A 27,763-nucleotide genomic window follows, 5' to 3' on the forward strand; every position below is an offset into this window, starting at 1 on the left:
GGAGTAGCGCCAGCTTTCCAGGTGATTTATTCTTTAATGATTAACTAAATTAGTCCTTAAAACTGCTTTCAGTAATGTAAACATTTCCATGCGCGCAGGAATGTCACTGTAGCAAATACCGTGGGACATTTGATGAAGAGTGCTGGACTGGGAAGTGTCGCACAAAAAAACGGAAGCTGGCTGCGTTCTGTTTTGCCTCCGTGTTTCCGTGAAAAATAAGGTGAATTGAATAGAACTGAACTGAATTGAGAGAGAGAGAGAGAGAGAGAGGACAGGAGAGATAGCAGCAACCAACTGACCTATGGCTAAGTCCCGCCCTTAAACGCGATGAGCCAATCACATTGCATATAGTCATTCCCATACACTTGGACATTCTCTGCCTGGACGTTCATTGAAATGCATTATAGAAGAGATTTGAAGTTTAAAAACGGTCAAACGTTGTGCATGGGGTACATCCAACTCCGACACAAGGTATCCTGAGAGGCTGGGCGACGGGGTGTATTTTTTACTCTTTACACATCTCAACCGAGAAAAGTGTCTCCTTTGTGTGGTAACGTTAGACCACAACATCAACTCAACATGAATAAGATTAACAATGACATCTTCATCTGTTTTAAGATAAGTCAACATTGTGTTTGAGGCAACATATTGTCACTTTGCTGGAAAGAAATATAAAGTCATCTTTAACATCTCTAGCTAACGTTAGTTAGCCTAACGTTAGCTCCTAGCTGTGTTGTTCATCATGTCACCTTGTTTGCTGGGAATTCATTAGCCTATTTTGTTTTAGTTTTGTACTTTGGTGATCGTACATCATCGTTAGCTGTTGTCCAAAGGGCTCTAGTTAAGCTAACGTTAACTTCTGGAGCTTAGCTTCATTAATTTATCTGTAATCACAGAGATAACAAAGGTTGGCAAATGTTATGCTGAATGATTCAATGTAAATACTGTAGCACCGAACTAACGGAGAGACACTCTTGGTAAAGATGGTAAAAAGGGGAACTGCCCATTGGTTCGACAGCCCATTGGTTCGACATCCCATTGATCCGACCATATTAAACTCATTGTTCCGAAGTCCGTTTCGAAATCATCATGATGCCCTGTGGTTAAGGTCTGGTTAGGTTTAGGCACAAAAAACACTTGGTTAGGGTCAGGAAAAGATCATGGTGTGGGTTAAAATGAAAAAGAAAGTGGCAAACACATAAGCTGTGAGCCTGCTCCGCCTCAAGCCGGTCGCGGCGCACCATACGCCCGCTGTGAGCCGTTCAGCACCGCGGACAGTTGGACTAATGGGATGTCGAACCAATGGGCTGTCGAACCAATGACATGGACACGGTAAAAAGGCTGTTATCCTTTTCTCATATTCTGAGCCAAAAACCTTAACTTCAGTGACACTTTATCTTGTTGTCTTTGATGGTGACAGCAACGAGATGCGGTTCACAAGCGTACAACTGTGACCTGTAAATTTTGGCTTGTAATTTAAGCTTTTCATCAACCTCATATTAAAATGATGACTATATCCCTCCAATGTGTAGTTTAGGCCCTTTTTGTTACTTCTCAATGACATCTGATCGTTTTGTCTAAAAAAAAATCCTCAATTCCCTCCTGCAAAATGCCGTGTTCTGTGACACCCACCATAGCGCCGGTCACTGAATGTTGAGAGTTTGTCCGAGTGAGTGGAGGGAGCGTGGCTTAGCCATAGGTCAGTTGGCTAAGGTGTTATAAAGCCTGATGGCTGTGGGGACAAAGGATCTGCTGAGCCTGTTTCACTAGCTTGACTGCCTAGTGTCCTTGTCCGTCATGCATCATTAGATGGCATCTCTGTGGAGGGACCAGTGGATTTTGTTGGCAAGATGCCCACCAAGTATTTGTACATCTGTACCACCTTAATGTCCTCTCCTTGAATGCTGATTGACTGAAGAGGGGGCTTTGATCATCTCCTTAGTCTTGGAGGTGTTCAGTAGGAGGCAGGTCCTGTCGCTCCAGTCGCTGAAGGCCTTCATCAGGCATCAAAGAGATTCATGAGATGAAAAGACTGACTCCCACTAAGATTGAAAACTGATTTTAACGTTGCAAGATGTACAAAATGGAGAACATTATTCTTGGAATAAGGAAAGTATTTGCTGGTTCACCCATCCTTCTTGCTTAAAATGTAATTTACCTCCCTTTTGCTGTCTCCTTTGATAATCAAGGTGAATTATATGTAAATTAATAAATGCTACAGTAAGGCCTCCTGCTTACAACCCATAACATGCTATGTCTTTTATCAGGATATGATGACTGTCATAATGCCTGGCAATGTTCTTGAAAACAACATTCACTGATCCCAATTAAAAGTTCATTTTACTATTATTAGTACTATAAGTGTTAAGTGTTAAATTATGTGTTTTGCATTTATTCATATTCATACATTTAAGTATATTTCAAACTATAAAGAGTCAATATACATACTCAAATTTGCCTTTGCAACTTGAAAAAAAGCTTTTGACCGTCATTTTGTGCTTTATTTCTTAAGTATTAGTTTAGGCACCTGTATCATAAGTATCATTTTAGCACTAGTAGCCTATTGGACAAAACCCCAACAATACCCAGCCTTACTTGCAACCTGTATTAAAAACCTGTATAGTACGTGTATTTTTAAACTTTTTATATCGAAACTGGAAAGTTCACTATCAACCACTGCTGTTTTCACCTTTTCCACTGAAGCAAAACTATTACAAGGGAATGCAAAAGTATTGCCAGGTAACACAAAGTATTACGTGGGAACACAAAAAAAATGAAAGAAAAAAAAAAGAGATACATGTTTAATACGTTACTTAAACTTTACATTCAAGTTTCTCAAGTTCATTCGTGGTCACTGAAGTAGACTGGCCATTTTTTATTGTCAGCCCTGTGCTGCATTATTTCAACTGACTGCAAATTGAAATTTGGAAATAAGGAGACTTATTCATACAGACATAAAATGGAAACAATAGGCAAAACCCTACAGCATAAAGTAAATGTCTTTCATCAGCAGCTGTTCACACACACATTCCTGAATGAGCGTCTGAGGTCGGTCCTTGGAGATCTGCATGCGTGTTTGGCAGCTGTGAGTAAAAGTGCTGAACCTGCTCCATTACTTTGCTTGAAATTCTTTTCTTAATCCGAGGACACAATGAACTGTGCCTGACCTCCATCAGAAAACTATCAACACAGGTGAGTCAGGGAGAACTAGGAAAAATAAATACTTCAAAGCACTATACCTCTAAGTACAGGCATGGAAAATATAATACGTGACTGAAACGTGACAGTAATCATTTAAAGAGATGCTGTCTTGAGCTACCACTGTGTATACTGTGGGCTATTCATGCTGTGAGCTTGTACTTGCCTTTTTCTGGGTGGACCACCATAAACACCAGAAGGGTATTCCAGGTAGGAGGTTCAACAAACTCTGAGTCAAATCCTGAACTCTGACTTGACTTAACCCTGAGCTGGGAAACTCTGAGTATCCGGTTCCAGAACAGCTGATTTGAATTAGTTCAGTCAACTCTGAGTAGATACACCTTGAGTTAAAGCAACACTTACATTTATGGAAATTTTACACTTTTCTTTGTATAAGTTAAAATGATATTAATAAACTGATGTAAGTGAATTCCACCAGAAATAAAATCCCATAATTATACCATTTTCATATGGTTTTAAGAAAACTCTGACCAATCACTGCATTTGGACCGACTGCAGTGTTTGGTCAGAGTTTTCTTCTGTCCTGTCTGTCGTCCCCACGTGGAGGCCTCCAACTGACGTAACCACTCACGTAGTATCTCCCCACCACAAGCTAAACCCATCACACCAGCTGTTCCCAGCATCCTTCTGGCGAACATCCGCTCGCTGGACACAAAAATGGATTACATCAGACTGTGGAGATCCACTCAACGAAGAGTGAGGGACTGCTGCGTCTTTGTGTTCACTGAGACATGGATGAATGGAAACATATCAGACTCCGGCGTTGAGCTAACGGGGCTAACACTACACAGAGCAGACAGGGAGGCTGCATCATCTCGTAAGCTCCACCAATATACACAAACAATTCATGGTGCTGTGATGTGAAGAGGATCTCCCAGTTCTACTCTCAGGATGTGGAGTTTTTGACTGTGAAATGTCGACCCTTTTCATCTTACTATTGCGCTATATGTTCTTTCTTATATGTTGCACAAATTGTTTTTAAATGTTTTGTTTCTTTTTGCTTGGGGTATGTGAAATGTCATTTCGTTTTTGTGCTGCGCATAAAAATGACATAAAGGGAGGCGGGAGTTGTGGATGTTCAAATTCTTTATAAGTGCTGTGTGAAATGCAAGAAAGGTAAGAGGCCCTTTGAGCATGTGCACAACCATAATAAAAAGCCATCATCAATGGAGCCCTGATACCTCGATTCACCATGGCAACCGGAGAGAAAAAGCGATCAACTTATTTTACACCTGTGGAATTGGAGGTGCTCATGAATGCCTACAGCGAATATAAGCATATATTTCATAAAAAAAAAAAAGTAACAGCGCTAAAGCTGCCAAGGAGAGAGAGACAGCATGGGAGAAAACTGCTGCCCGAGTCAACGTGTGAGGTTGAATGCACTAGTCCATTAATTTAACATTAACCACACTTAATTAAAATCGTAGCATACAGGTAAAAAAGTGGTGGCGTGGTTTTGAATAAAATCTGATTTTCATGTAGGTGCAATCTCACAGGGGAAAATTGCACGTGGAAGCAGCTTAAAATGAAATATAAAAACATCATTCAAACAGGTAAGGCATATTTGACTTGGCCATGATTGTACTTTTCTTTAGTTTTATTCATATTTGATTTATTAAACAAAGTAGCTTAAATAACTTAATTCAGTGGCTATTTCATTATTGTAGGTCACTAGAAATTTAAACCCCCCAGAAAACTTTCGACTTGTATGTCCTCTTGCCTGATATCCTGCTCAGTAACATTTGAGCTACTCAGCCAACAGAAAGAAGGCAGAGGCCCACAAAAAAGGTGGAGGGCCACCACCACCTCTGACAGAGGCTGAGGAGCTGGCCCTGAGCTTCGACAAAAGTGCCTATGTACGTGTGTATGTACAGTATAATATGCGAGTGCAGGTATATATATGTGTGTGTGTATGTGTACATATATACAGTGTTGGGTAAGGGTTACTTTAAAAGTAATCAAAGTACATTACTGCGTTACTTTTTAAAAAAGTAACAAGTTACTTTACTGCGTTACTCCCTGAGTAAAGTAACTCAATTACTTTAAAAGTACTTGCAATGTTACTCCCTGAGAAACGTAACTCAAACACTCAAGTCTGATGGCTGTGGGTATAAAAGAGAGTGAGTGTGTGTGAGAAATAAACTCAATCAACAATCAAGCTTTTTCTTTATTAAAATATATTAATAAATTTATTAATATGCTATACTATGTTTTGTATTGTGTATACTGTGTTTATACAGTATATATATGTGTGTGTATATCTATATATATACATACATACATATATATATATATATATATATATATATATATATATATATATATATCCCACTCTGGGGTTGAGGTGAATAAAAGAACTGTGTTGTGACCTAAATAACATGCTGTTGCTATCTGCAGGAAGTATTAAAGCATGAAATCCCGCATTTTTAATGTGTGAAAGCATCCTGTATCATAACTACATGTGTGCCGTTTGTAACAAACCAAACCGCATGAAATTTCATCCAAGTCCATTCTGATAGATATTTCCTACCTGACAGAATGAGCTACTCTACTTATAACCACATTTATAGAGGTAATAATCCATTCTGATAGATATTTCGTACCTGGCAGAATGAGCTACCATATTTTTAATCACATTTATAGAGGTAATAGTCCATTCTGATAGATATTTCCTACCTGACAGAATGAGCTACTCTACTTATAATTACATTTATATTGGCTGTATGTCTGCTTCTTACACATATCTGACCTGAGTAGCTACTAAACAATTTTTTTGCCAGGGTAGGTCATTACGAGTGAGAGGCTGAGTTCATCAGACTAGTCTGACAGTATGAGCTACTGGTAGCTCATCCTGAGTGGGTAGCGCAAACTTTCAGAACACCGGCACACATTCTCATTGTTATGCATAACTTTCTCTCTGGTGTTGTTGTAGCTGACCAGCACACCAGAAACTGGCAGGTGGGTCTTCCAGCTCCATTGTATTAATTTGTGCTCATCATCGTGACTGACTCGCATGCCATTCTGTTTGTTTTGCTAATCTCAGATGTGTTTATAGTATTTCATATCATAGGCTCACAAATATTCATCCATCTCATAATCATTAGACTTTAATCCTCTGCCTGACCCTCCCTGTGTCCAACACGATTCATTTATTGTGTTTTTTAATCTAGGCTATTAAATCGTTCTTTATTCTTTTTTTCAATTTAATACAAAGTGGTAACAACTGTATGTGAATGCATGAATGGGTCAGACCTGCACAGCACTGGATTTGAAATGAACTGTACTACACTGGAGCTTTTGTGCTTTGATTACCTGCTGTGAAACAACATACCCTCATCCATTTAGTTCTTCTGAGGTCATTTTGGTCAAAGTAACACAAAAGTAGTGTAATAGGTAACTCATTACTCTACACAGAGAGAAAATAACCAGGGTTAGGGTAAGAAAGACCAACGGTCTGTACAGCAGTCCAACCGTGTTTGCAGGGCATATCAGGCTGTGTGATTATGCACAAAGATTGGTTTAACGCATTGGAGCAATTTCATACAATTTCGGACATTTAACGTGATAAACTAATTTCACTTCAACATGGTCATTTGCTTAGAGGATTCAGCTGAAGCATAATGAGTGTTATATGTCATTAAGATGAAGTATTTGCTTGTTTTGTGGTTAATTATGCACATAATCCATTTGACCCCATCATGAATGGGATTTATATTCGTTCCTGCAGACAGAGGCAAAAGGATCAATGCGCACACTGCGTTTCCTTTGCGTCCATCTCGTTCATTCAAACTTTGTAAACAGGGTTGGGATTTGTAGGGGACATGTGTATGCTGCTCACTATAAAATGTGTTTACTAAAATGTGTTTACTAGCCTCATTTCTAGTCAAAACAAATCTCTTTACACTTAAAAAATACTTGTTTCACGCAAATTTTCACTTGAAATAAGTATGAAAATCTGCCCATGGAGCAAGTTTTTTTTTTTTTTTGCTTGCAATAAGAAAAAAAAAACTGGAAGTGAAAATCTTCCTTAAAACAAGTGAAAATTGTCTATAAACAAGTTACTTTTTAGGTGATGAGTCTTATTTCAATTGTAATGAGATTTGTTTTGACTAGAAATAAATATTCTTGGTAAGATTTTGAGTTTTTACAGTGTACATACACATACATACGCGCATGTACGTTTTTGACCATGTTGTGACTGTTAGAAGCAGGTCTTCATTCTTGCTGTTGTGGTTTGAGTCGTGTTGGGAGTTAGTGCAGCTCACTGTTCAATAAACAATTGAACTTAACTTTTTTACCTGCCTATTTATTTGAGTGACAGTCTTATTGATCAGTAAGATAACACTGACTTGGCACGAAGTTGGTTCAATTTAGTAAAAAGCTTGGATGTAGTTGCACTAGTTACTTTCATTTTGCTGTAGCTTAGCTTGCTGCATTTCTGAGGGTGATAGCTTTGATGTACTGAAGCTTCATTTAATATTAGAGTAACTAGTAGCTTAGCTCACTACACTTTCCAAGTAGCTTGCCCAACACTGAAAATATCACTGTGGATGCTCAGTTTGATCAGTTTGATATGATAGAACTGATAGAATTGTATTTCATGTCCATGTCAAGTGTCCTTAGCCCACTATTTTCTGAGTTAAAAAAACAGAAACATATCCTTAACTCACCTGCTTGAATGCTGGGGAGCAGCAGAGCTGCCAGAAACATAGCACATGTCTTCATCTCTGTCAGCTTGCTGGTGACCAACTGTACACCCGAGGCCTTCAAAGGTTGCTCCAGACCTCCAAGTGGGCGTCAGAAGGAGTTTCACAGTGGGAGGCCACCAAAGCTTCCTAGAACATATCATTGAAATGCAAAAGTTTCAGCAAGGCATGTACAAATAGATGACTCCCTGGAGTACAAGCATGGCTGTCTCTGGACAGCTATATCCTGCAAGGGAGGAGCTCAGACCAGGGTCCGACAACAACACACCTGTGTTCCAATGACTCTAATGCAATTTTTCAGATTTTCAGATTTCCTTAATTTTCAGGCTGGTTTTGTGGTTTTGGTGTGCTTTATGTTTTTCCATGGGGCACGCTGTGTATTAATGATACTCGTTACCTGGAGAGGTAGGAAGAAGATTTATGTTTCTTCCCTGTTTCAAAACCAAAATCAAACCCTGAAAAGTGTAGGGTTAGCTAGCTAGCTAGTGAAGATATAGCCTACTGAATGTATACATATGCTGCTTTTGCTTCGTAATGATTATAACAGTGAAAAAAAGGCCGACCCTGCTGTACAGGAACCAGTGAAGGGAAGCAGGGAAACTTTGCTGATATTCAACCAGCTGTGTGTCATCGTATTGTGCGCAGATAAACGCTGTTTGACTTCCCCTGGAGATCCCTGCTTGTCCGGCGGCGGAGGTCCGGGTGCTGGCAGCAGCACGGGGGCGAAGCCAAACACGGTTCATCTGTTCGCACTGTGATGCCACACAGCTGGTTGAATATGAGCAGAGTTTCCGTTTATATTCATCGTCTTCTGTGGCGATCAGCAGTGATGTGGCGGTTTACTTTTACACTGTGATCTGTAGCCTATAGTTCGGCTTTAGCTTCTAACTATCTTTGTCTTTTTAACCTGTTGTTGCTGCTGAGTCAGTTTGACATCCTGGATATATCCTTCAAACACAGACTGTAGACCCCTCTGTCTGCTTCTCTCTGGAATCACTGTTTCAGTTTTCCAAAAATATGATAATACTAATAATTAGAGGATAAGCGTTTAGAAGATGGATGGATATTAAAGTTTTAATCACAATTTTAGCAAATAATACACACAGGCAATTTCACATTTTTAATGGTCTCAGTGAAGACTTGGTCTCATCTTGACTCATACTCAACACTCAAAACTTAGTTGACTACCGCCTATAAGGCTGCTCAGAATACCACTAGAAGTTGTCAGACATCTCATGCTAAATTCCATGCACTTTTAAACACTACACTGTGCATTTAGATACTAGACATTTTAACACAGATAAACAAACATCACAAGTATATGTGCATCTGCAGTTTACCAAATACAACATTGTTTTGTTCTGGATTGTTTAAAAAGTGTCACTGACCCTAACCTAGGGTTAGGGGTGTACCATATCATCTTGTTCACGATAATACTGATATATTTTTTGATATCATATGAAAAATTCATATCGTGATATTCACAATATTTGGACTTGTTGACATATTGACGACATACTGTTACCCACAAGTATGGTTGAAAGCAAAATTATGAGGGGCTTTACACATGCCTCATCTTTAACCACCTGGAAAACACGAGGTTGTTACTTTTTTAGAGCCAGCTTTCAAGAGCGCAGCGGCAGGATGCGCCTGAGGTTGTTAATCAACTTTAAGAAGCACCGTATCATAGCCTCTTTAGCGACTCAGTTAACCATAAATGCTCAAAGCACAGCAACCAGTGAGGCATTAAGGTGAATCACGACAACCATGCCAAATTGATCATAACAATCAGTGATATCATCTGAAGTTTAATGGGTGAATATTGTTTTCTTATGTATTCATTTCAGTCTGTTATGGTGATCTTGGCCTGCATTATGATAAGGTCTCATTATGAGGATATGGAGTTTCATAATTGTGCAAGAGCTGTCACTGGCTTTATTTCCAAACTTTACTAATTTACACAGAACCCATGTGCAGGTGGTGAAGATGTATGTAAGGTGACTGGAGAAACCAGAGTGTGTGTGGCAGCCAACATGGTCACCCCAGTGCACTGTGTGTGTGCACAGTCATGTAAACTGCAGCAACTCCTTTGTTGTTTTGGCAGTGTGTTTTGGGTCGTTATCTTGCTGCATGATGAAGGATCTCCCAATCAGTTTGGTTGCATCTTTCTTTAAATTAGCAGACAAAATGTTTCTGTAGACTTTTGAGTTCATTTTGCTGCTGCCATCATGTGTTACATCATCAATGAAGATGAAAGAGCCCGTCCCAGAAGAAGCCATGCAAGCCCAAGCCATGACATTACCTCCACCGTGTTTCACAGATGAGCTTGTATGTTTGGGATCATGAGCAGATCCTTTCTTTCTCCAAACTTTCGCCTTTCCATCACTTTGGAAAAAGTTAATCTTTGTCTCATCAGTCCATAAAACTTTTTCCCAGAATTTTTGAGGCTCATCTCTGTACCTTTTGGCAAATTCCAGCCTGGCCTTCCTATTCTTCTTGCTAATGAGTGGTTTGCATCTTCTGGTGTAGCCTCTGTACTTTTGTTCATGAAGTCTTCTGCGAACAGTAGATTGTGATACATTCACTCCTGCCCTCTGGAGGTTGTTGCTGATGTCACTAACAGTTGTTTTAGGGTCTTTCTTTACAGCTCTCACAATGTTTCTGTCATCAACTGCTGATGTTTTCCTTGGTCTACCTGTTCGACGTCTGTTGCTTAGTACACCAGTGGTTTCTTTCTTCTTCAGGACATTCCAAATGGTTGTACTGGCTATGGCCAATGTTTTTGCAATGGCTCTGATTGATTGTCCATCTTCTCTCAGATTCACAATTGCTTCTTTTTCACCCATAGACAGCTCTCTGGTTTTCATGTTGGTTCCACCTCTAAATGCAGTCTGCACAGGCAAAACCTATCGTACCCAATTTGAAACTGAGCTCAGACATTCAGTGCTATTTATTGTTTGAATAATCAATGTAATTGGGAGACACCTGGGCAACAAAACACACTTGTCAGTCACATGTTCCAATACTTTTGCTCTCATGAAAAATGGGTGGGTTCAAACAAAAGGTGCTATCTTCTAAGTTGTGTATCAGATCCAGATGTAAATACCTGGAAATAAAAGCTGAAATGTTGATCTCTTGTCCCATATTCATCTTTTGATGTCAAACCCAAATATTTTCAGTCTACAACAAAAATAAAGGAATTGGCCTCACTGTTCCAATACTTTTGGAGGGCACTGTATAATGATTCCACTCAAGTGTAATTTCTACAATTTGGCTTCAGTTCACCACCTCACCATCTGCATCACCAATTTTCTCTGTATCCAAAAACGCGGTACGCATGGGTCAGAGTTTCCCTACAGGTGCACACATTCTCCCATATAGTTTGTTTTTATAGATCACAACTTTTGTGTGTGGGAAGGGACTCACACCTCTTTCAGGCCTTGTTTTGTGTATACACAGTAGTTATATATGAAACCCCAGATCTGTAAATATTTGCTTCTGGATTCACAATCATGGGTCTGGAAAGTCTTACTGCCAAGTTAGTGACTGCAGGTTCTTCCTGACCGCAGCTCCATAAAAAAATCTGTAAAACATGCCATGGCATTTGCATTTTTAAGTACTCATTTAAAGACTGAACAATGTCTACTGCAGATTAATTCATGGATAGGTAGCTCTGCCTTGTGAAGATTCTCCTAACATTACATGACCTCCAGAAAATCTTCTTGTTCCTCATTCTCATCGGTCTCAGTTAAAGCCCGGTCTCTCCAGCCACTCGTCGTCAGATCGTCCAGTTTCCCACGCGGTATACTGTGTTCAGACTCTCGACTCCTTCAGTGATCTTGTTGCCAGTGTTTCCTGTTGCTGTTTCGTTGTGACTGACCTTGTTTCTCCTGTGATCAGGAATCCTCCTCGCTCACCTGCATTCTGCCTGCGCCTGCTGGATCCACTCCCGTCCTTCACCGTGCCTCACCGTTGTGCCCCACCACCTCGTCTCTCCACCCTGCCTTCACCCTGCCTCACTGCACTGCTTCGCCATCCAGCCACAACATTCAATTAAAGCACCTTTAACTGATTCCTGTCTCCGAGTCTCGCTTTTGGGTCCTGCTCTCAGCTGTTTAACGTGACATTTTCATTGTACAACCTAACATCTGCAAGGGCCATTCATTTACAGTGGACAGTATGTGTAATAATTTTACCATTCATCTTAATTTATTTCCATCCAAACGATTTTGTCAAACCTGAGGTTTTGTTCCATGTGTCTGATTGTCTGAATGCTCATGTTTTACCTCAGTGGTAGTAAACGGTAGTTTCCCTTTAACTAAAATCTAATGTTAGATCAAATAAGTAAGACATAACCCACTCTTTGATGTTCAGTTATTGAAATACCACAATAGCATACCATTTGTAATGTGAATAACAAATAAGAGACATCAGGACATTCTAATGGATCATTGTTTATTCCATTAAAAACATGGCTACCAACTAAAACATCGAAACACACCAGAATCACTTGATTTCTTTGGTTTCCTAATGAAAGAATAGAAAACTTGAGATCGCCAACACTGTATGGCAGCAAAACAGCAACATCCTTCAGGGCAGGGCTGGACTGCGCATCGGGAGGACCGGGACTATTCCCGAAGTCCTGGCCTGTGATTGGCCTGCTTATCATTTTTTTCCCAACAGGCAGGCCAAACCAATGCAATCACAGCGGCGCAGTGATGCAAGGAGAGGGATGAGGTGTGTGAGGTTGAGCCACTTGTCAGTTGTGAAAAGACAAGACGCGATTGGTTTGTTTCGATTAACACCCGCCCCAACTGTCCTACGTTGTAAACACAGCCAGCATGGTGAGGAGGGGGTTTGTGTCGCGTGTGTCTGTGTCGGAGCCTGCTGGCGCTGAGGCTAAAAACACATGATGATTCTGCAAGTAAGTTACCTAAAAAACACTTGTTCTTCTCAGCATGAGGCCCGGGGACCCCCAGGGGTCCTTGAGGCCAGATAAAAGATTGATAAATGGACCCTATAGTACATTTGGTAAGGCTCCATTTGTACATTCTCAGAGAGAGTGAAAAACCACTGAGGATTGGACTTTACAATTACAGTGTAAAAATGTAGGCCCTTGAAATTCAAAAGTTTTGAAGTTAAAATAAGGATTGAGATTTGAAAACCATGGACCTACTAGCCACATTTTCACTACTTTGAGATGATTTATTTGAGCAACAAATGGGATATGATCATTTCATTATCCTATATGAATACAAGGGCAAATCAAGTAAGAAATTCACTGTTATACTGTATAAAGTATAAACTATAATGTATGCAAAACAACTATAATTCTATGTTTGCTATGTAAAGGTGGAGGTGGTGTTGGTACCAGTCCTGCTGATGCTTCAGAAGGAGAGGCCAGTCCAGAGAAATTGGCAGAAGGTATAGAAAAATGTCTACAGTAGGGAATGTCATTGGTGGTACATAAGCTTGAGTTATTTGCATATTCCTTATTATATATATTATATAAGAATGCTATTTATTCATTATTATTATTAATCACCAGCCTGTAACAAGTTGCAGACACATGGACACCAGGCACTGGCAGTTGACATAAATGGCACTCTCATGTAGTTGTAATAATAGCCTTCTTGGCACTACAGCTTTATTCTATAAAGTGTAAGTGAATTTTGCTGTCTGTTGCCTTACTGTTATGTATCCCAGCCCAAACATGCTATGAAAGCTATTGTATATTCCAACCTTGGATTTAGGTTGGGGTTCATTATGGTTCCCTGGTATGACAATGTATTAACGACTGAAAAAAGGAATATACTGTATTGACCATTTGCCAATATACACAGAGGAGTGTTAATTATTTATGTCTTTTACATGGTAATGACAATCTATTTTATATTTTACTTCAAAATATTTGGTGGGTCAATACCTCCTCAGATGGGTCATGACCTGAAAAATGTTGGAAGCCCTGTTAAGGTAGGATACGTCGCTTATCTGTCTAAGTTGACTTATTGAAGTAAGTTCACATACCGTATATTTCCAAATAGTCGCCTGGTGGCAAATAGTCGCCTGGTGGCAAATAGCCACCGGGCACCTAATAGCCGCCAGGGGTTTGACCCCATTTTGCGTATTAAACGCCGGTCCGATTAAACGCCTGGGCGATTATTTCCTCATTCATTGCCTCATGGCTGTCCCTCCTTGAGGGACTGTTTGCACCTTTATGCACAGATCGGTGGTGAAGTGGTGCACATGACTAGCCTGGTTCCAGACCATAGACCCCGCCCACTCAACTGAGTAGGCTTGCATTACTGGTCTGGCATACTTCAATGAATTTGCGATTTATCTCTCGTCCAAACGATGGATGGACCAATGAACGCCGGGGGTCTAGCGATTAGCCAATCAGCGCCACGCTGAGGTCAGGCTGTACGCCGGTGGGTAACTGGTGAGGATAGCAACAATGGCCACCGCTACAGATCCTACAGACCACATTAATGATGCTATCGAGGTATTTCACCACTACTCACGTTAATGGAGGACCAATTAAGGAAGCTGCTAAACTGGATTTAACGGCGATGCAGCTGGGCGTGCACGACGACGGAGACATTTTAAACGTTTTAATACTAATGATGTAAGATTCTGGGTGAGTCGTTGATCTCTACTGATAGGGAAAAAATCAAATTCCCTCCCCCTTGTAAATCGCCTTCAATGGAAGCCATGTAAGACTGAAGGTTCTGGGAGCTTCAGTCTGACACTCAGCCTAGCACATGACTCGTGCTACGGACAGACGGACGGACAGACAGACAGAAAGCCACGTGTCTAAAACAGGTAATACATCTGGCTACATCTTTCCCACATCAAATATCCGTGATCGCCTTGACCCGCGTGCGTAAAAGCGCACACAATTCCGTGTCCTCTCACCGCGGATGCTGTGATTTGATGGCCCGGTACTCATTGTAGCCCACTCTTAGAAGACCCAATAATAATAATAATAACAATAATAATAATAATAAGTTACTGTGGACCTATATGCCATGCCTTTTAATAAAATTACCAGAAGAGTTCGCTGAAAAACAGGTAATGTCAGCCTGAATTACTCACGTGCGTCCCCGGTGAAAATTGCTGACATGCATGGGGAATACAGCTTCTACAGGCTCACCATAGCTTACTGTCAGGACTCAGGGACCAGAATTCGGGATGGCGGACTGTCGGGATGGCGATATTTCGGTGTGGCGGCCTGTAACTGTGGGTTAAATGGCCTGTTTGGTTGGTATTCGGATAACTGGGGCTTTACTGGTATAATGCAATAGCACCACCCAGCGGTGAAACCCGTGTACAGTACAGGCCAAAAGTTTGGACACACCTTCTCATTCAATGCATTTTCTTTATTTTCATGACTATTTACACTGTAGATTCTCACTGAAGGCATCAAAACTATGAATGAACACATGTGGAGTTATGTACTTAACAAAAAAAGGTGAAATAACTGAAAACATGTTTTATATTCTAGTTTCTTCAAAATAGCCACCCTTTGCTCTGATTACTGCTTTGCACACTCTTGGCATTCTCTCCATGAGCTTCAAGAGGTAGTCACCTGAAATGGTTTTCCAACAGTCAGAGTTGGACAGAGTTTCCAGAGGTGTTTAGCACTTGTTGGCCCCTTTGCCTTCACTCTGCGGTCCAGCTCACCCCAAACCATCTCGATTGGGTTCAGGTCCGGTGACTGTGGAGGCCAGGTCATCTGCCGCAGCACTCCATCACTCTCCTTCTTGGTCAAATAGCCCTTACACAGCCTGGAGGTGTGTTTGGGGTCATTGTCCTGTTGAAAAATAAATGATCGTCCAACTAAACGCAAACCGGATGGGATGGCATGTCGCTGCAGGATGCTGTGGTAGCCATGCTGGTTCAGTGTGCCTTCAATTTTGAATAAATCCCCAACAGTGTCACCAGCAAAACACCCCCACACCATCACACCTCCTCCTCCATGCTTCACAGTGGGAACCAGGCATGTGGAATCTATCCGTTCACCTTTTCTGCGTCTCACAAAGACACGGCGGTTGGAACCAAAGATCTCAAATTTGGACTCATCAGACCAAAGCACAGATTTCCACTGGTCTAATGTCCATTCCTTGTGTTTCTTGGCCCAAACAAATCTCTTCTGCTTGTTGCCTCTCCTTAGCAGTGGTTTCCTAGCAGCTATTTGACCATGAAGGCCTGATTGGCGCAGTCTCCTCTTAACAGTTGTTCTAGAGATGGGTCTGCTGCTAGAACTCTGTGTGGCATTAATCCCGTCTCTGATCTGAGCTGCTGTCAACTTGCCATTTCTGAGGCTGGTGACTCGGATGAACTTATCCTCAGAAGCAGAGGTGACTCTTGGTCTTCCTTTCCTGGGTCGGTCCTCATGTGTGCCAGTTTCGTTGTAGCGCTTGATGGTTTTTGCGACTCCACTTGGGGACACATTTAAAGTTTTTGCAATTTTCCGGACTGACTGACCTTCATTTCTTAAAGTAATGATGGCCACTCGTTTTTCTTTAGTTAGCTGATTGGTTCTTGCCATAATATGAATTTTAACAGTTGTCCAATAGGGCTGTCGGCTGTGTATTAACCTGATTTCTGCACAACACAACTGATGGTCCCAACCCCATTGATAAAGCAAGAAATTCCACTAATTAACCCTGATAAGGCACACCTGTGAAGTGGAAACCATTTCAGGTGACTACCTCTTGAAGCTCATGGAGAGAATGCCAAGAGTGTGCAAAGCAGTAATCAGAGCAAAGGGTGGCTATTTTGAAGAAACTAGAATATAAAACATGTTTTCAGTTATTTCACCTTTTTTTGTTAAGTACATAACTCCACATGTGTTCATTCATAGTTTTGATGCCTTCAGTGAGAATCTACAATGTAAATAGTCATGAAAATAAAGAAAACGCATTGAATGAGAAGGTGTGTTCAAACTTTTGGCCTGTACTGTACATGTGTACACAAAAAAAATGACCCACTCTAAATATTTAGAGAGTTTTGTACACGTACTCACCCCTACATTATACAGTATTTTTGCACTAAAAAACATACTGGACAGGAACTGTAACCAAATAACGGCCTGGTGCAGGTCAGTGCAAAAAAAACATAAAAGCCTTGAGCAAATAGCCGCCTGGTTCTTTTAAACGCCTGGGATCAAAATCGATTTTGTGAAATAAACGCCCGGGCTACTATTTGGAAAAATACAGTAAGCTGAAGTTGCTGTTGGCTTGTATTTTTACTATTCACTGTTGCATTGAATATGGTATTGGCATATTATATCGACTGGCAATATAAGTTGGCATCTAAATGGTTTGCTGACAAAATAATACAATCATGTTTTTCACTTGAGTATAATACCATAGCATTATTTCAGGAGTCATGCTGTGACTGTTGTATTGAGGGGCACATTTTGGTGAGAAGTTTCAGTGGCATGTAGTAGAGAAAAACACTGGACTGGACTGCTGGTGATTAGTTACATGGTGAATACCCATATGTGAAATGGAATAATGCTGTGACTATTGGATTTATACGGAGTGTCCCTGTGACATTGAAGTGAGTGTTGTAGTGACTATTATGCCTAGATTGGGGTGCATATTTGTTTTGCCTCAGCCAACATGTGCTACTGTAATGTTGTAAGCTACTGTCATTACCGTCTGTCCTGCATATCTCTCTCTCTCTCTCTCTCTCTCTCTCTCTCTCTCTCTCATTGTGACATACGGATTACTGTTAATTTATTATGCTGATCTGTTCTGTACGACATCTATTGCATGTCTGTCCGTCCTGGAAGAGGGATCCCTCCTCAGTTGCTCTTCCTGAGGTTTCTACTGTTTTTTTTCCCCGTTAAAGGGTTTTTTTTTTGGGGAGTTTTTCCTTATCCACTGTGAGGGTCCAAAGGACAGAGGGATGTCGTATGCTGTAAAGCCCTGTGAGGCAAATTGTGATTTGTGATATTGGGCTTTATAAATAAAATTGATTGATTGATTGATTGATTGACTGTGTGTGCGCATGTATGTGTGTGCGTGAACGTGCGTGGGCTGGGTGGCCTGGTTAAATGAATGACTCCCGGCCGAAAATTTCTCCCAGTCCGGCCCTGCTTCAGGGTGGTCCTGAAAGAAAAAAGAACAAACTTCAGATATCAAGTAGTGATTCATTTTTGTATTTATGAAACCTTTTATATGGAACAATCACTGCAGTGATATTTAGACTGCATTTATTTATATGATCAAGGGCCTTTCCCAAACAACCCCTACATCCTCTCACCACCCACTTCCTCTCCATTTCTAGAGGGGTCCAGCACGTTAAGTGCCATTCCAAACCAATTCGTGGAGAGTGGAAGTGGGTTATAAACCCCTCAACAGTGAGCCTGAATTAAAGCCGACTTATTGACCACTGTTGTGTGCTGTGTTGTGTTAAACACAAGACTAGTTCAGTGATACTACCCTTACAAATTTAAACTGCTCAAACTAAGATAGCGAGTATTATTGTCACAGCTGTATTGTCAGTCCTGAACACTGATCTTTCTAGTTGTAGATGTAGCTCTGAGGTTATCAGCTTTTCCATACACACTGCTAACATGGCATCAGTCAACTCCATCCCTGGTATGGTAATCTGTTTTAGGGGTACTTCCCTGGCCTTTCCCATCATAAATTCTACATACACTTGATCACGTGTGTTGGTGAATCACAGTCAGGACAATGTTCCATAAACAAGCCGCCTTGCAACACAAAAATGGTGCAGTTGTACCCATTTTATCTTGCTGACGCTTGGTGGTTTAATACATCTACTAATGCTGAAGTTCTCAACTGTCAACACATTCTCACTCTGACCTCATCCCACATCAACGTTTGGTCATGGACTTTCCACGTCGAAATATGACCAGCCTAGTATGTTGGCTATTGGCATTCTGGGATGCCATGTCAACTTCAGCCTGTTACATGCATTGTCTGTCTTATTCAAAATACACTTCCGTTTTCACAGGAAATGTAGAGTCTGCATACAGTCTCTTTCAAAAATAAACGCACTATGTCGGTATGGTTATGATTAGCCAACACACGCACGGGTGGGGTTTAAGCAACAAAAGCATGTCGTTGAGTTCAGGAAAAAAGAACAGGGTTTGGCTTTACATTCAAATGGAAAGTGTACACTGGTCTCATGGGTGAAAGTCAGTGGTTGTTGGTTGGGTTTAGGAAAAAAGAACAGGGTTTGGCTTTACTTTCAAATGGGAAGCACACACTGGTCTCATGGATGAAAGTTGGTGGTTGTAGCTCCAAACTATTGCATGTTCATCCTGTACTGTGCAAGTTTTGGTGGAAAACAACCCTGGGCCACCATAGGAAGCGCAGCAAGTCTCTGTTTTCTGGTGTGACCCTAACTTGATGGAACATACTCTCTCTAACAGCCCTCAAAGCAACAGGCTTCTTTCTGAAATGTAACATGATACCCATAAGCATGTTAGTTAAATTGGAACCCCGAATTAGCTCATTGTTCAATAAGAATCCACTGAAAGAGGCAGGGCAGTCCAATACAGCATGGATGGGTGCTTTCTTAGGATTGTAAACACTATGGTGAGGTATATACCCCACATTTTCATTGCGTAGTTTGAGCTCAGATCTTGGTACAACTACAGCGTGGCTTTCCTCAATGGCCCTTACCAGGAAGGCAGTGCTGGACACTTGACAATTGTCAGGCACTCGGGCACTAACAGCAGTTGATAATGCCCATCCTTGATATCAGCCCTTTCCATTATCCTCATGAGTCTTTAGTCCTCCTCCAACATCTCAATCTTTTCTTTATAAGCTATTTCTGGAAAGTCATAATTATATTTCTTAAGTAGCAAGTCACTTAGGTTGGACACTGAAACGCAATTAGCATTGATAAATGGATTCATTTCAGTAGACAAGTTGTCAAAGGCCAGGGACACAAGACTGGAAACTGATGTTAAGCCAGGAGAACTGAGTAGAGGTTGACTTGGGAGCTAGAGCTGGGCTGTTTGAAGTTGCTATGGTGATGAGAATACTTCTTTTACAAGCTGGAGCAATTCTCAGCTTTATGTCTTTTGTTATATTGTATATATATTGTTTTACTATATATCCATGGCAATATTTGCATGTCTTTCAATGGAAGTGATGAAACAGGGTTCATCTCTTTCTGCATTCAATTGATGATTAGCCACTGTCCTACACCTCTCCCATTGCTTACATGGCAGACTTGCTACCACACACTTCATGTTAGTAGCATGAGCAAGGGGCGGCTGTGGCTCAGAGGCTGAGTGGGTTGTCCACCAATCACAAGATCAGCAGTTCGATTGATGAGCAAGATACTGAACCCCACATTGCTCTCGATGATGCTTTGAGTGGTCAGATGAAAAGAAAAGCGCTATACAAATGCAGGTCCATTTACCACGATACCTTTACCTTTCTTCTGATATGCATCAGCAATAAGGATTTTGTTGTCTTAATGTTTTTGTAGTGGCGTTTTTTTACTCTTTGTAGCCTCTTTTAGTTTCCATATGTTGACAGAGTTTTTGGTTGTCCTTCAGTGAATCATTCCAAAAAGAGCAGTCTACCCTGGTTACTGCTTGTTCTCTCTTCAGTGCATTGCTCAAATGAAGCTCAGCATTAGTTAAATCAGGAGGACTTTCTTTATGCTATATTCATTCACAATTCTCTCTATCCCACCCCCACAGCTCCCTTCAATCAGCTGATTATGAGCATTCCCTCTCCTGGTTAGCCAGTCAAACTTTGCCACAATCTTCTTCAGCCATTCACGTTGCTGCTGCCAAACTTTAAATCTGTTCATCTCTCTGCTCCTGTCAGCTATTATTTTAGGCAGAATTGTCACACTCTCCTCCACCCCATACACCTCCAGTCACCTTATCCAGAGCCCAGGGCTAGCTCACCAAAAGCCCACCCCTCCATACATACATCCAGATCATCAGCTCCCTCTTCATCTCATCTCATTACCACCACCAGCGTCTAGACTCCACAGGGGGGTTCCTTAATCTACTAAATCTTTACCATCCTCCTGGAATAGATGATTTCACAATGGGGTCTAATTGCCAAAAACTTTTCACATTTCTCATTCTTATGTGCATATGTGAATAAATATTCTTATATTCTTTCTATCAGAATGAATCTCTCCTGATTGAAATGTCCTCATAAAGCTCAGATATTGAAAACCCACTTTTCTTCTTTGGCATGTATCATCAAGCACACAATCGTGTTTTTTTGCAAATCCAGTGAACAAATGGGATTGAATCATTATTAAAACAAATTAAATTCCACATGTACTACAATTTACTAGTGCATAGTGCAGCTTTGAGCAGCATCATACTAATCAAATATAGCATTTACATGGGCTCACCCTTACTTGTGTTACTGCTTCACATTCTGAGTGGAATACTGGTGTGCATTCAAACAAAGCCATTGATTCCCTACATGAGAGAAATATCTTCCCTCACCAGGAGAGGATAGCATGAAGTATTTGTAATGAGAATCAGTACATTCACATTGAGCCATGGCAGAATAAAGTAGCTGTGTAGTGCTTGGTGGTGGATGATCAGATGCATTTAACTTCAACACTTCAACAGTTTCCATTTCGAACTCATACCAAGAGGTCATAGTCCTCAACAGTGTTTGGCAAGTTACTCTCAAAATGTAATAGATTCATATTACATAGGGGCGGCAGTAGCTCAGTCCATAGGGACTTGGGTTGGGAACCGGAGGGTCGCCTGTTCAAGTCCCCGTCCAGACCACATACGGAGCGTGGACTGGTGGCTGGAGAGGTGCCAGTCCCCCGAACCGCTTGGGGCGCCTGACCAAGGCAGCCCCATCACTCTGACATCCCTCCACTTTGTGCATGTATAGGTCCTGTTTGTACCCCCCTCAGGGGAAATTTAAAGGCTTCATTCTAAGGCTCCTCAAGATCCGCTAGCTACATGTCCTCTGAATATGCTGTGAAAAAGTCCAGTCTCTGTAGGCAGCCCAGGCTCCGCAAATGGCAACAAAAACACTTCACTTCTGTTTACGTTCAACAATGTTATCAAACACAACGGAGCTAGCTCGCCTTTTAGCCTCATTGTAGCTTGTAGCTCTAACTGCCTCTCCGGGCACCATGTTCACGTGTGTGTTGGTGCAGCCTGGACCACAATGTTTTTGTTGCCATTTGTGGAGCCTGGGCTGCCTACAGAGACCGGACTTTTTCACAGCATATTCAGAGGACATGTAGCTAGTGGATAGTGAGGAGATGTTTGCTGTGTGTGACAAAAACTTTTCAAGCTTAGGAAGACTTAGAGAGCCTTTAAAAGTAATAAGGTACTTTACAATATTACCCTCTGTGTAGACTAATAACTTACATATTACACTACCTTTGTGTTACTTTCACCAAAATGAGCTCAGAAGAACTAATGTTCATTTTAAATGGATGAGGGTCATGTTGTTTCACAGCAGGTAATCAAAGCAGAGAAACTCCAGTTCATTTCAAATCCAGTTCTGCAGAGGACAGGTCTGACCCATTCATGCATTCACATACAGTGGTTACTACTTTATATCAAAATGATATAAATTATAAAGAACAAATATTTAATCTGGACTGTCTACAATAAATGAATAGCCTTGAACACAGGGAGGATCAGGCAGAGGATCAAAGTCTGTATGAGATACGGATAAATGTTTGTGGGCCTATGATATAAAACACAATTAACAAATATTAAAGTTACTACAAGAAACAAAACAGCGTGCGATCAAGTCACTATGACGAGCATGCATAAGAACAGGACTGTGTACCGCCGTTGATGTAGTTGTTGGGGATGTGAATGGAAACACATCCAATATACAGTACAGGCCAAAAGTTTGGACACACCTTCTCATTCAATGCGTTTTCTTTATTTTCATGACTATTTACATTGTAGATTCTCACTGAAGGCATCAAAACTATGAATGAACACATGTGGAGTTATGTACTTAACAAAAAAAGGTGAAATAACTGAAAACATGTTTTATATTCTAGTTTCTTCAAAATAGCCACCCTTTGCTCTGATTATTGCTTTGCACACTCTTGGCATTCTCTCCATGAGCTTCAAGAGGTAGTCACCTGAAATGGTTTTCCAACAGTCTTGAAGGAGTTCCCAGAGGTGTTTAGCACTTGTTGGCCCCTTTGCCTTCACTCTGCGGTCCAGCTCACCCCAAACCATCTCGATTGGGTTCAGGTCCGGTGACTGTGGAGGCTAGGTCATCTGCTGCAGCACTCCATCACTCTCCTTCTTGGTCAAATAGCCCTTACACAGCCTGGAGGTGTGTTTGGGGTCATTGTCCTGTTGAAAAATAAATGATCGTCCAACTAAACGCAAACCGGATGGGATGGCATGTCGCTGCAGGATGCTGTGGTAGCCATGCTGGTTCAGTGTGCCTTCAATTTTGAATAAATCCCCAACAGTGTCACCAGCAAAACACCCCCACACCATCACACCTCCTCCTCCATGCTTCACAGTGGGAACCAGGCATGTGGAATCCATCCGTTCGCCTTTTCTGCGTCTCACAAAGACACGGCGGTTGGAACCAAATATCTCAAATTTGGACTCATCAGACCAAAGCACAGATTTCCACTGGTCTAATGTCCATTCCTTGTGTTTCTTGGCCCAAACAAATCTCTTCTGCTTGTTGCCTCTCCTTAGCAGTGGTTTCCTAGCAGCTATTTGACCATGAAGGCCTGATTGGCGCAGTCTCCTCTTAACAGTTGTTCTAGAGATGGGTCTGCTGCTAGAACTCTGTGTGGCATTCATCCCGTCTCTGATCTGAGCTGCTGTTAACTTGCCATTTCTGAGGCTGGTGACTCGGAAGAACTTATCCTCAGAAGCAGAGGTGACTCTTGGTCTTCCTTTCCTGGGTCGGTCCTCATGTGTGCCAGTTTCGTTGTAGCGCTTGATGGTTTTTGCGACTCCACTTGGGGATAGGGCTGTCGGCTGTGTATTAACCTGACTTCTGCACAACACAACTGATGGTCCCAACCCCACTGATAAAGCAAGAAATTCCACTAATTAACCCTGATAAGGCACAACTGTGAAGTGGAAACCATTTCAGGTGACTACCTCTTGAAGCTCATGGAGAGAATGCCAAGAGTGTGCAAAGCAGTAATCAGAGCAAAGGGTGGCTATTTTGAAGAAACTAGAATATAAAACATGTTTTCAGTTATTTCACCTTTTTTTGTTAAGTACATAACTCCACGTGTTCATTCATAGTTTTGATGCCTTCAGTGAGAATCTACAATGTAAATAGTCATGAAAATAAAGAAAACGCATTGAATGAGAAGGTGTGTCCAAACTTTTGGCCTGTACTGTATATTAACATCATCCAGATGTGTTGATCATCAAGATGAGGAAAAAACAAACCGGAGGCCAGCTCCTTATCCTCGCTGCTTTCAGGCAGCCTTAGGACACAAAAGCAGAACAGGATACGTTGTAGGTATATGAATGGAAACACAATGAACATGATAATGCACATGATCACCAGCACCCCTCTATGAGGTAGAGTGGGTTGTCCACTAATAGTAAAATCTGCGGTTTCATCCCCGGCTCCCCCAGTCCGCCTGTTTAAGTGTCCTTGGGCAAGATACTGAACCATAAAATTGCTCCCGATGATTGTTCCATCTGTGTTTGTGTGTGAATGCATGTGGCAGCATGTATGGTAGCCTTGGCCACCAGTGTGTGAATGGGTGAATGTGATGTGTTAAAGCGCACTGAGTGGTCAGAAGACTAGAAAAGCACTTTGTGCAGTCCATTTACATGGATTTGTTCTTCTGCCAACCAGAAGGAGGAAGAACATATTTTATATTTTGTTGTCTCATTCTAGTAATGTAATGTAAAATAACAGGGATGAAACCCTTTTTCACATGCAAGATATGGAATTTTTCTAAATTAGTGTGGAAATGAGCACAGCTCTGAAGAGAGGTGAATACAAGCCTTTAATAAAGACATTAGCTTTCCTGTGGTGGACGATACCTGCTCTCCTGTTTCCAGTCCATGGCAGGGGGCTCATTCTGTCAGCAGAGACAGATTATCTCCCTTTCATGCCCTCAGCCTTCACCTTCAGCCCTCAAACTACTGACAATGACACTATACACTGGTGTCATACTCCAAACCAGTGCAATTCTTCAGTAAGTCAGTATAACTATGGCCTAAAGAAAACAGTGACATTAGGAAATCCATCATAAAGTTAGATTAATGAGGCAACACACAGAGATGAAGCCATACAGTAGCTTATGTGCTTCCAGACCCTGCTGGTTATTAAACACTTTATGAGCTCAGAGCAGCTGTGAACCCAAGCTTACAGCGCTCTGACAACATTCAAACATACTTCCTAAAAATAAAAAAAAATGTCAGAGAAAAAAATGCCACCTTCCCTTCTGAACTAAGCTGCCTGGCAGACGACACAGCAACACACAGATTCAAAGATATCTGCCAGCAACTGAACTGAGGATGAAGGACACAAGGTGTTTTCATGACTTCCACAGTAGAATAAACTTACAGTTCATCTCTTACAAAGATATGTTTTCAGTCCATGAATAGTAGGTAATAATATATCTCTGGGGAAGTACAAAGTATTGGGTGGAGCTGGTATTTGTATTAGTGGCAGCTCTGTTTGAGGTCTTACTAAACTCCTGCCATATGGAGGTGAGGAAAATCTGCTGACATCACACACACACACACACACACACACACACACACACACACACACTTAACTTTTTCCAGGCACATTTATGTCTCTCTGTCTCCTCCACAGGAAGCCAATCCCATTACAGCCCCAGGAATCTCATGCCACTGTTGTAGATTTTGATAAGCTTATAATGCATTCCACTTAAAGGAGGAAAATCACATATCCTAGCTGAGAGGATGTAGTTTCCATCTGTGTGTTACTAGTGCACGTCTTCGCTTGCCAATGAAATGTGGAGCCAGTATTTAGGCTCATACTATCCCCCATACATCCTAACCCCTTTTTGTAGCCCCCCAAACAACCGTTAGGAGTCACCTAATGTAGCATAATGGACATGATCCCTCACAAGGCATATAGCACCTGAACAAGCAACCCAGTCTCACTCCGAAGTCAAAGTCAGTAACTAGTAACAGCTAGTGGACCAAATTGTTCCACACCTGAGCAGGGAGCAATATAATCCCAACCAGACAATGTTTGACGTTGTATTTATCTGCAGAGACCTTCTATCTCATTTTCTGCTTATTTTGCTTTGTTTTGGGATGTTTATGGGCGCATAGCCTCCAGCCAAAAGGTGGGACTTTATAAAAAGATGGCACTCAGGTAGTAGTAGTGTAATAAATGTAGGTATTTATGGAGAAAACTTGTCAGATGCCCAAGAACGACACTCAACCAGGAGGTACCAGATATAATGACAATCTTTATTTCATGAATACAATCAAGGAAAGCTTTAAGTTAAAAGTGTGGGGGCCTGAAGTTGAAACAGAGGGCATGGAACATTATGGGCCTACTGGTGGGGGAAACTAGAGCTGGACTACATCCCAAGAAAAAGGGTGCACATCACTATTAAAGAAAAGTAATGCACACCATCCCACAAGATGTATAACACACTTCAATTTCTGCATACATGGATTCCAGCGTTTTTTCGGACCTAATTGTATTGCAGAGTTTTGCACAGCGGCAACCGGATCTTTGCTCTCAAACCACAAAAAAATGTGATGGCACAACAGTCTCTTTCAGTACATTATTCTGTGCTTTCTTTTGATTTTCACATTGGCTAGTCATCCTGTTTAATTTGTCTTCTGATTAAATCGGAACCGATGAAACAAGTTGTAGGAAGCCTCTGCAAGTAATTGGTTGCTGGCAGACACTCTGTGCTGCAATAAAATGGTTAATCAGCAGTGCCGTGCACTGTAGAGCTGATGCGCTGCTGGTTCTGCCGGCCTGAATAGAATATAATGTCTATAGCCTGACTGTTGTGTACAGCATTTATAGACCGAGCTGAGTAGTGATGCGCCGCAAATGGACCTGTGGGTCGGGCAGCAGTGATCGTCTGTTAAATCGGTCTGTAAATGATATTTTGACATTATTTGCTATTACTGTCACGGCATCCGAAGGTACTGATGCGTTGAGCAGGTGACAGTCCGCGGTTGTTTTCAAAACACACTTGTGTCACACACTCCAAAAGAAACTTATTGAAACTTTAAACAATAATTTATTGTACAAAACGGGGGAAACAAACGCTTACAAAAACGGTTCCATAATTCATATTAAATTAAAAAGATAACGAAAAAACAGCTACAAGTTAGAGGGAATAGTGATAAAGTGGTAAAACTTGGCATTGATCCACAGCCTCAGACAGATGCGCTCAAGCTTGCCGTGCACACAAGCTCAGTTGGTAGGATACTATATTTTCACATTTTTAACAATGCAATTTACAAGTTTTGATTTTTATTGATAACCTACATTTACCTACAACAAAAAGACTACATTTAGCACCAAAAAATATGTAAAAAAAAAAAAAAAAAAAAGTAAATTAAAAAACGAATATCGAATACCAAATTTTCATAACAAATACCTACCCATAGAAATGAATATTTGAATATGCAAATTAATTAATTAAATTGGGCTCCCTCTCTCTCCCTCTCTCTCTCTCTCTCTCTCTCTCTCTCTCTCTCTCTCACTCTCATCCTATTACTGCATCTTGCTAACTCGGCCATTCTGGATGTCACTAACTCGGCTTCTTCTCCGGAGCCTTTGTGCTCCACTGTCTCTCAGAATAACTCATACCGCAGCGGTGCCTGGACAGTGTGACGTGTGTGGTTGTGCTGCTGCCGTGGT

General features: G+C 41.3%; 1 protein-coding gene across 2 annotated transcripts in view; it reads right to left on the reverse strand.

The window, feature by feature from the left end:
- The window catches only part of cemip (cell migration inducing hyaluronidase 1), a 383,014-nt gene that overhangs the window by 226,324 nt on the left and 128,927 nt on the right, over nt 1-27,763 (reverse strand). For both annotated transcript variants that reach the window (XM_033622351.2, XM_078162221.1), the window contains exon 2: nt 7,890-8,054. In XM_033622351.2, the coding sequence (XP_033478242.2) occupies nt 7,890-7,944 (55 nt within the window). In that variant the 5' untranslated portion in view covers nt 7,945-8,054. The remainder of the gene's footprint in view (nt 1-7,889; nt 8,055-27,763) is intronic.

The sequence above is a fragment of the Epinephelus lanceolatus genome, chromosome 2, assembly GCF_041903045.1.
Source record: "Epinephelus lanceolatus isolate andai-2023 chromosome 2, ASM4190304v1, whole genome shotgun sequence".
Classification (NCBI taxonomy): Eukaryota; Metazoa; Chordata; class Actinopteri; order Perciformes; family Serranidae; genus Epinephelus; species Epinephelus lanceolatus.